The following is a 10,163-nucleotide window of genomic DNA, read 5'->3' on the forward strand; positions in this document are numbered from 1 at the left end:
ATCCTCTTGAAAGTCTCTCCGAAGACAAGGTTTTCCGGCGATACCGATTCCGTCCAGCAACGTCTTCGTTGTTGATTTATTTCACAACACTATCACTCGACAGAAGTTTCCCTATAAGACGTTGAAGGTCCATACTCGTCAAGGATGTACGAATTTTGGAGCATTACATACTTTGGGATGGTTCGGTCACGGTTTCGAATTTTATATGGTTTGTTATTATTATAATTATTGCATTCTTAACACATAAAAGATCATTAGGGCCATCAACCGGTAAAATACACAGCGATCCAAAAGGAAAATAACATCAAACAAACTGAAAAGTAACAGACAAATGCTAAAGATTTTAAATGGTTATATTATCACAAAATATTAAAATTGTAAGTCATAGTCTATAATATAGACTAGCATCTTTCAGATGACCTTTACGCTAAACCACGCATTGCATAAGTTGTGTTCGGACTTTCTGGCAACCCAGAACACCATCCCTTTTGATTGGCCTCTTCATAGTCCGCAGTGGTCTTTAATCAAACACTTGCTGGGGACTTGGACCGTACCGTGCTTCTCTACTGGCTGGGACCTTACTGTTCTTCTCTGCTGGCTGGGACCTTACCGTGCTGGCTGGGACCTTACTGTACTTCTCTGCTGGTTGCGACGTTACTGTGCTGGTTGGGACCTTACTGTGCTTCTGTGCTGGCTGGGACCTTACTGTGTTTCTGTGCTGGCTGGAACCTTACTGTTTTTCTCTGCTGGCTGGGACCTTACTGTGCTGGCTGGGACCTTACTGTGCTTCTCTGCTGGCTGGGACCTTACTGTGCTTCTGTGCTGGCTGGTACCTTACTGTTCTTCTCTGCTGGCTGGGACCTTACTGTTCTTTTCTTCTGGCTGGGACATTACTGTTTTTCTCTGCTGGCTGGTACCTTACTGTGCTTCTCTGCTGGCTGGGACCTTACCGTGCTTCTCTGCTGGCTGGGACCTTACTGTACTTCTCTGCTGGCTGACTTGTTTTTGTTTTCATTCGATGCTGAACTTATTAAAGTTCTTATCAAAACAGGTCACTTTCATGATGACTTCTTGTCAATAAAATCATCGTAAACCATTGGAATTCAAGGACACAATATATTTTTCTGCAGCAGCCGCATACCTTAATCTTTTCCTACAATTAAACTACCATGTCCACCTTCTATTAAACTTTATGATAAGCGTTGATTTGAATATTCTTATAGTGAATTCTGGATAGCGACATTTCTGAGTCCCCAAACTTTAGCGTTTACATGTTGCAGCCGAGTAGATTTTCTTGGGCTGATTCTCAGTATAACGATAGTCGGCAACTGACAGACAAACTCGCACAACACCATGCTTCGAGAGATGCAGTTTAGTCTAAAATATGGGGGAAAGGGTGGTGGTGGTGTTACTGTCGCCATCATATTTCTTTGTGTAATATGAAGCTTGTTTATATTGTGCCCTAATCTCATCGAGCTCATATTTGAACCATAATTTCAGTAACATGCCGGTATTTTCTTTTTTTGTTTTTCACTGGTCTCCATGTAGATAGTCTCTTCTTCTTGTTCTGTCCTGACTTATGGATGTTTACATCAAATCGGTATTTTTCTAACATGGTCTTATTTTCTGGAATATTTCATACCTTCGTGTAATTTACACTGAAATGTTCTTACAGTTTATTTAATTAGCATTCCTTAGATTTATCATGCAGTTTCTAATTCTTTAATACATGAAGACCAATTTACACGTATCATTGAAAATACATTAATTCTGCTTACTGATCTATGTACATGCGGAAATGTACACCAGGTACAAGGAAATACTGGTTGATCTGTGTAGCTGGATCAGATCGAATACTTGTCTATATGGAAAGGTATACGTGTAAATCTTTTGTTAATATTTTGCCCTAGTTATGATATAGCATTGAGTCTACTAGGAGTTTTTAATGGGACAATAAGGAAGGATTCTATGCTGAAACAAAACTGACTTAATTCTTTGAACAATTTCTATAATTTTGTACTTATGTGTCATGTACGAATCTGCGAATGAATGTAAGTTTAAAAATATTTTGACAGTGAATAAATTTTTCCACGATAATTTGTGGTTAATTGGAAATAAACATATGTATTTGTGACAACATTTAAAGATATTTATATATTTTGCAGACTTCCATGAACGGGTTGATCATCTCGTCATACGTGAAGATGCCAACAAGACAGAAGACATTACTCCCCAGATATATCAGGACCGACAAGCGTCATTATACAAGAATTGTGAAAATGTACCAAAAGTGAAAAGGATAGGCAGTGGTGAACCCAAATACTTCTTTGATAGGACAAACAGCATAGCATTTTGCAAAGCACCAAAATCAGGCAGTACCTTTGTAGGGACAATAGTTGCCGCTCTTATGCGGAATGCAGAACTCGGTAACATGTTCCACGTCAACAGAGAATATGTCCATAGTAAAAACGCAGTTAAGTTTTCCAATATTTTAGATAAGGAACTGAATTCTGTCAAGACTGTACTTGTCACACGGAATCCATACTCCAGACTATTTTCTGCTTTCATTGACAAGTACTTCATTTTAGCTCAATGGGGAAGTAATCTAGCACAACGAAAACGGAAAGGTCTTCTTAAAATGAGAAACGGTTACTGTGGATACAATGTGACTTTTGACGAGCTTTTGGATTCTATTTCGATGGGCGAAATCATTGAACGTCATACTATTCCGGTGTCAACCCTTTGTATGCCGTGTACTTTGCATTATGACATTGTCTGTAGACAGGAAACGTTGACTACTGATATAGAACACGTACTCAATATCATCAACATCACCGAATCAAAACGAAGCGCCATTATTGACATGATACATGGGAGGAGTTTAAATGATACCATTTACAGCTGGATTTCATCACAGCTGAGTTACTTTGCCTATTCGAAAAAAGATTGTTCGGATATTGTGCTTTACATGGAAAAACTTTGGTGGGCTTTACAATTTCAAGGATATATAAGTTTGTCTTGGTCATTTCCGGCTGATGAATTCAAGGTAAGCAATATGTTTGATTACAATGCTTTAGTCATGTATTATATCAAACACAAAGTGTTCCAAAGACAATACTATTTAAAGTTGGAATATTGTAAAATATCTTAGAATATTGTTTTTTTTTCATGTCAATCAGCTATTCATAAAATAAATCGAAAATCAGTTTTCTGTTTGGTTACGTTTTATAATGTTTATCAACAGTTATGGTCGTTTTATGCCTTCTTTGAAGCTGCATGCTTGTGGCGAGTGTGTTTTGGGATACTGCGGTATATTCACTTTTGGTTTCTAGTGATAGCCTACCGACTTTATAGTGCTTTATAGTTTTGAATAAAAAAGAGAAGCTCCCAACTGGACACCCCACTGGTCATTTGATACATGTAATAGGCGAACAAGTCGTCCGACTCCCAAAATGCTGAGCTTTAAGCAAGGGTAGCAACGACAAGATCCTGGTCTCTCTCGGTCAGTGGACAGAACCGAACTTTTTCTTCACTTTGGCTAGCACTCAAAGAACAATAGTGAGGAAGTATCAAAGAGATTACAAATGAGGAAAAACGTAAAGGAAGGATATGATGCTAAAGGCTTAAATTTTAAGTCTAGGAGGCGGTTGAGGAAAATCCAAAGTGATTGAAAGAAAAGTCAAATTCTCGTCGGGGAGGTGTATTAGCCCAATAATTGAATAAATATCGTTGTTTTCAGATATTAGACAATTTCAGAACAGCGTCAAGTACATGTGTAAATTAGAATAAAACCTCAAACAGTTATTTAAAATGGCATCTTCTGGTTGTCAAGCGTAATGTTAATCTGACATTAGTAAATGTCTAATATCTTTTATATCATATATTTCAAAACTTTTTAAAACTTTGTTTTTTGTAATCAAAGAGAAATTGAATAGTTTCCCGTTACAAATCATATTTATTTTTGTCGTATGAAATTAATTATATGTATAGTCTTCTCGAATACAAGATATTTTGTTAAGTCGTGAAATTAAACGGGAAACAAAAATATTTAAATTGTTTGGGAAGGTCTCTTATATTATCTACTATGTTAGATACATGAAATCATGCATATTTTACCATGCATTTATTACCTACAAAATGATGCAAAGTACTCCTTAAACAGTTTCGTTTTAACATAATATCCGCTGGTGCCGCCACAAAATTTACATTAAGGGTTTAACTTAATAGAATCTGATCTTAACTTTTCTTAACGAAAATTATAGAATATGATATATATTTCAGTGGTCTGTTGTGGAGTGGCTATCTCGGGGGATAGTGTGACATCAAGTTGAACTTGTTTGAGGCTTGATAGTATTCCTGGTGGTTTGTTTTCTTGGCTTCACAGAGTTATGAAATAGGTTACAAAGTTACAGTCCCAGACAGAAATTAATGCCCTTACTTTAAGTAAACATATACTCCATTCCATTGTCTAGGAATTCTAAGTCACAGGGTTTTACCTACATCCTTTGTGTATGTGTGTGAAGGCACATAAATACCCAATTAAGTGTCATCTACGACATATGAAGAACAAAAAGTAAAGATTTTCCCCAACATCATTGATGCGTTCTGTACTGTGTGTTTATGTGTGTGAGTGTGTGTATTTTTCTGATATGTTTTACGTATTATATTCATCACCGTGTAAATTTGTCGAAGTTCTCCTCTATAAGTATTTTCATACAAATCCATATGACTTAAAATTATTATTGCGGAAAAGTATATAATTGTTTTCTTTCATTTTCATAGAAACTGAACGAGTTGAAAGCAGAAAGCTTGACGAGTCTCATAGTGAAATTAATCAACTCTGCACCACTTTCAAAATCAGAAATGAAGACCCAAAGACTACGCGTGTTGAGAGAAGCCTATAGCCGTGTACAGCCTTCTACAATAGCCAAGCTTCAGGCTGCGTTTGCCCAGGACTTCCATCTCTTTGGTTATGACACATCTGTGCCTCTATAGCTAAAGATAGGACGACAATATGAGGAAGAGATACTGCTGTCTTATATCACCTATATATTACGCAACGACAAAGTTTATTGGATAATGGTTTAAAATTGAAAAAAATGTATCTTTAGGTCTTAAATGAAACATTTTTCACAGTATAATATTTATATAGTAGTTTTTAAAACGGATGAATAAATAATATTATCATGGATTAAAAAAAACGAAATAGGGGAAACTCACCGAGTTTGATTGTTAGTTTTTTTTTATTCTTGTCAATCCAAAGTAATTGTTATAATGATACATTATATGTTGAATTATTTAAAGAAAAACCCTCTTGTTCCCGACGTGGAACTTCATTTCCAGCGGAGGAATGACAATAGAGCACGCAAATAGAAAGGCGGCGAATCGCCACTGGCATTAGATGTGGTGAATACAAAAACCTGTTTTTCTTGATGAATAATAGTTATATTGAATGCTAAAATGATGTTTAAACAGGAATAGAGAAATATACTTGTTAGACTGAGTTAAAAAATAGTCCAACATTTTAGATCAGAGGATAATCAAATAGTATTACTCATGTGAAATATGATTTTGCGACACGTTAAACAATACAACACGAATTTTTTAAATTGTAATGATTTATTTTGTCAATATATTTTAGAAAATATGAAAAAATCCGACAGCGACGAGGAAGAATAAAGTCTATGCCGAGTTCTACGGTTCGTCTCCCCCTCCCGCCCTGCCATTCCCTCTCTTCTAACTGGGTGGCAGCCATTTTTAATTTTTAAATGATCATGGAGTGTAAACATTTGCAGTAGCCGATGAATCCATGGGAACAAGAACCTAGTTTTGTATCAAAATCGCTGAGTGGACGCTCTTAGTCGTGTTGGAGATCTTCATTTTTAGACAGTGGAAGGTTAAAAACATTGTAGCAGACGACAGCATTTGCGAGGTCTCAAGCAGATATCATCTGTTTGATAACAAATCTGTTCTGCTAGAAATCTGAGGTTCTCCCCACTACAGAATTTCTTAAGGATCTATTCATACGCCCAAACCAATGTTAATTTGATCAAATTCATGGACAAATGAAACAGACTAGATTTGGTAGTTTCATTGAGTCCTACTTGAGTAGAAATATTGAATTGTGTTGATGTTTACTTAAGTTATCCTGTTCATAAGATCAAATAGTAATAAGGAGGGAAAGGGCAATAACTCTCCTAATTACAAAACATTTCCATTGATAAACCTGTTCGAGATCTTAAAAATATAAGGCTGCATACAACATTTTATCACAATCTGTTCATTTTGGATGAATCGACCCCACTGTCACCTCATTTGGGATGTAAGGCTGTACACAAAGTTTCACGAAAATATGTTCATATTTACAAGAATTATCTTCATATTTGTCCACTTGATATTAAATTATAAAGGACCATAACTCTGCAAATTACAACTTAATCGGTCCCATTAACAATCCCCTACGAGACCTTATAAATAATAGACTGTATACCACGCTTAATTAAATTATGTTTATATCTACTGGTGTTAGCATGTTCACAAGAGCCAATAGTAATAAATCTGCCAAGAGGCGTGGATCTTGAAATAACATGTGAATCAGTCCTATTGTCGAACTCGTCTGCATTCTTATTATTATATGATTGGATACGATTAATAAACATCGTGCTCACAAGGTTCAGGGCAATAAAATGTTAAGGGCAATAACTCTTTTAAGTACAATAGAATCAATCTCATTAAAATAGTATTAGCATATATTTGGATAGCAAGTTCCATTTAAGTCTGTTCATTTTCACATAAGTTACAATGTGCATAGTAATAAGACTGCGAAGGGCTGTGGTCCAGTAAATTGCAATCGAATCAATTCTATTGCTGATCTGATGTAGAAAAACATCAAGAAAATACAAACATGGCAATATAATTATAATTCAGACTTTCAAATTCCATAAAACTAAGCAAAATATGAATAAAAGAAAGAGTTGCACGGAGACTCCTGAAAAAGTACAAGGAGAATATGACCAGGTGTTCTGGAAGAATAAACTTCTGTTTCATCGACGACATGTGAACCTTGGCCAGTCTAAGTACGTAGTGTCACGTTCTCAAATGAGAACAAGGTGTACAACAATGGAACCAACAGGTAAAATAAAGAACATTATGTCACACAAAGGAATAGAATATTTCTCAGTGAGATCACTATGGCGACCATAAAACTTTTCCAAAATTTTCACCAACCTGCAATTTTTGAACCCTTGTTTGACGAGTTTGCCAGTCAGTTGACGACTTCTTGCACAACAATCGTGATAATGGTAACAGACCCTTGAATATCGAATCAACTGTGACATGCAAATATCATAGGGTGGAAATGCAGGGATATTGCTATCCACAAATGGAAAATTCACAATAGGGAAATTGAAACCATCAGGGTTATCATACGTCTTGATGGAAAGCTGCCCAAGTTGGTTTCGTTTAGGAAAAGATAGAGATAAGCAGCTGATGTAGAAGAGTCTGTCTTTGATTTCCAGTTCTGGTGTATATATACGATGGACATAGCCAATAAATTTCTTGCTAAGACAAGACGTCATCAATAAATCTGAAGGTGAAATTAAACGACTTGGCAAGGTCTTTGTGACTTGTTTTGTTAACCTCTTCAATAAATTCAACCTCGTATGAAAACAAAAACAAGTTATCCAACAGAGGGGAACAATTGGTTCCAATATGTATATCAATAATCTGTTGGCAGATCTTACCACCAAACTCGATGAAGATGTTGTCAACCATGATTTCATTTACCGTATCTTTCGTTTTTGATTTGGACTTAAATTTAACGCTTCAGTATAGTTCACAACCATATATCTATACGGTCGTTCATAACACGAGAATGGAGGAGCTACTTCAGCTTATAATAGAGTACGGTGGTGTATAGGGTAGACAAACCAAATGTTCTTATAGAAGAAATGATTTTTGAAGAAGTTTTTGAAGATTGATCAAAAGCTCTTTTAATTTCTTCAAAATCCACATTCCTTTGGTTCCACTTCTGGAGTAAACAGTATCACAATAAGACTGTAACCCACATTTGATAGTGGTTAGAAGGGTGGTTAGTAGTTTACACAAAGGCTTAGTTGAACAGTTAGTCGATCCTGCTATTAAACGTTGTTTATATGGATTGTTGTGAAGTCTATGGGTCCAACATAAATCGGGAGGTCCGTAAGAGAAAAAGAATCACATTCAAATCATTGGCAAGAAAGAGATGTAAAATGGGACAACTTTCACATGTACATATTTTTGAAAAGAAGTTAGCTAGTTCGTAAAATCTGATTACATTATAATCCGTTTGATGTAGAATATTTGAAGACAGATCTTAATATAATAATAAAAAGAAATTAAAAACACAACAATACAAAACCATTTTATTTAAAGACGTTTTACAATTGATTATGTAAAATGCCTTTACTGTAGAATTGAACTACATTTGAATTATATATGACAGGATATCAATCTAAAATATTTTAACCGCTGTTTTCCACTTATGTCCAAACAACAAAATCATACCAAGTGCAACATATCACAATGATTTGTCATGAACATTAGCAAAATCTTTGCAATCCTTCCCTAACTTTGCCTCGAGACAAAATAGTTCGTCCGATCACCCCTATTCATGACTCATCCTGAACAATCCACAGTATTGGCAATTCAAAATGATCAATAATGATATTCCTTGATATTTCTATAAAGGAATAAGCTAGGTAGAGGGTCAGGCAACATTTAAAGATGTAACATAACTTTGAAGTTTGAAGTAATCTTGCAAAACATCTGCTTCATAATTAATACTCTACTAAATTTGTTTGAATGGAGTGCTTTATCCGAATTTTACAAATTAACTACGTATAAATATAATATATTAATAACCTGTTCTCCCTGTATATGATTTAATACAACTACATTGGGTTGTTTTGTTATATGTCGAACCACCTTGAAGAGAAACGAAGTAAAGGCCGAGTTTAATGTTCCATTAGAGCATTGTGTATTGTGACGCCATAATGAGATATCCAATGAGACATTATTATTTGAAATTAAAATAATGTGATACAACCATACAACTATAGTCATAAACACTTGTTTTGACATTTTCAATATTTTGTATTCTTAATATAAAATAATTATGACAAAAATGGGAAATATGCAGACTTACCGAGCTGGAAGAAATCGTGAAATTTAGAATATTCATTTAATTATTTCATCATTGATTATCGTTATAAATAGTATTCATATATAATGTAGTCGATCGAAATTAAGGGTGCTAGACAAGATCTTAACACTTCCCTAATGATGTAGCTTTCTATTCGTCCTTTGTATAGAGGTCCTCTTATTTCTTCCTTTTGTTTGGCTTATGTTTGTTTCACGCCGTAAACACTCTACACAATGTCAATTGGTGTTAACAGAAGTACTGGAAATACATAATCAGCTAATTGAAACCTTTTATATTGGTCATTGTCACCTTTTTATGATAACAATCCTATTTTAAATATTTCGTTGTCAAAATCAATTTTACATTGTTAAAAAACAAAGTAATACCATCATGTGAACATAATGTTAATCCAAACTAATTTTGATCTGCATTAACCTGCATTATTTGAATCCCTGTGTTATGAGTTTGTCAGTCAGTAGACGATATCTTGCACTAACATCATGATATTAAGAACAGGCCTTTAAATATCGAAGCAACTGTGAGACGCACATTTGTAAATACTTTAGGTTGGTGGCCCAGCTATCCAGAAATGGTAAATTCACAATAGTGCAATTGAAATCATCGTGCTTCTCACACAGCTTGGTGGAAAACTATCGATATTGGTTTCGTTGTATTAAAAGATCAAAAAAAGCAACTGATGTAGAAGAATCTATCCTTGATTTCCAATTCTGTACAATGGCAATGGTCAATAATTACCTTTTCTAAGGACGTCATCATAATATCTGAAATTGGATCTAAAGGACTTTGCAAGATCTTTGTGACTTTTTTGAACAAGCAATTTAGCTAACGGTTGGGCACAGTTTGTTCCAGTAGGTGTACCAATACTCCATTGGAAGCCCTTACTACCTAATTCGGTCAAGATGTTGCTAACCAGGAACCCGACCATATTCATAATCTTGTCCTTCGTACATTTTTCTTTGAC

The 10,163-nt window shown here is 35.1% G+C and overlaps 1 protein-coding gene across 1 annotated transcript; it reads left to right on the plus strand.

The window, feature by feature from the left end:
- The first annotated feature begins 415 nt into the window (after positions 1 to 415).
- LOC132559261 (uncharacterized) lies at positions 416 to 4,995 on the plus strand. Its single transcript, XM_060223879.1, has 3 exons — positions 416 to 1,001; positions 2,166 to 3,046; positions 4,783 to 4,995. The coding sequence occupies exons 1-3, from the start codon at positions 416 to 418 to the stop codon at positions 4,993 to 4,995; spliced, it is 1,680 nt and encodes a 559-aa protein (XP_060079862.1).
- The last annotated feature ends 5,168 nt before the right edge of the window (positions 4,996 to 10,163 follow it).

This window comes from Ylistrum balloti, unplaced genomic scaffold, assembly GCF_031769215.1.
Source record: "Ylistrum balloti isolate Yb309-2 unplaced genomic scaffold, AGI_CSIRO_Ybal_v1 Utg370882, whole genome shotgun sequence".
Lineage (NCBI taxonomy): Eukaryota > Metazoa > Mollusca > Bivalvia > Pectinida > Pectinidae > Ylistrum > Ylistrum balloti.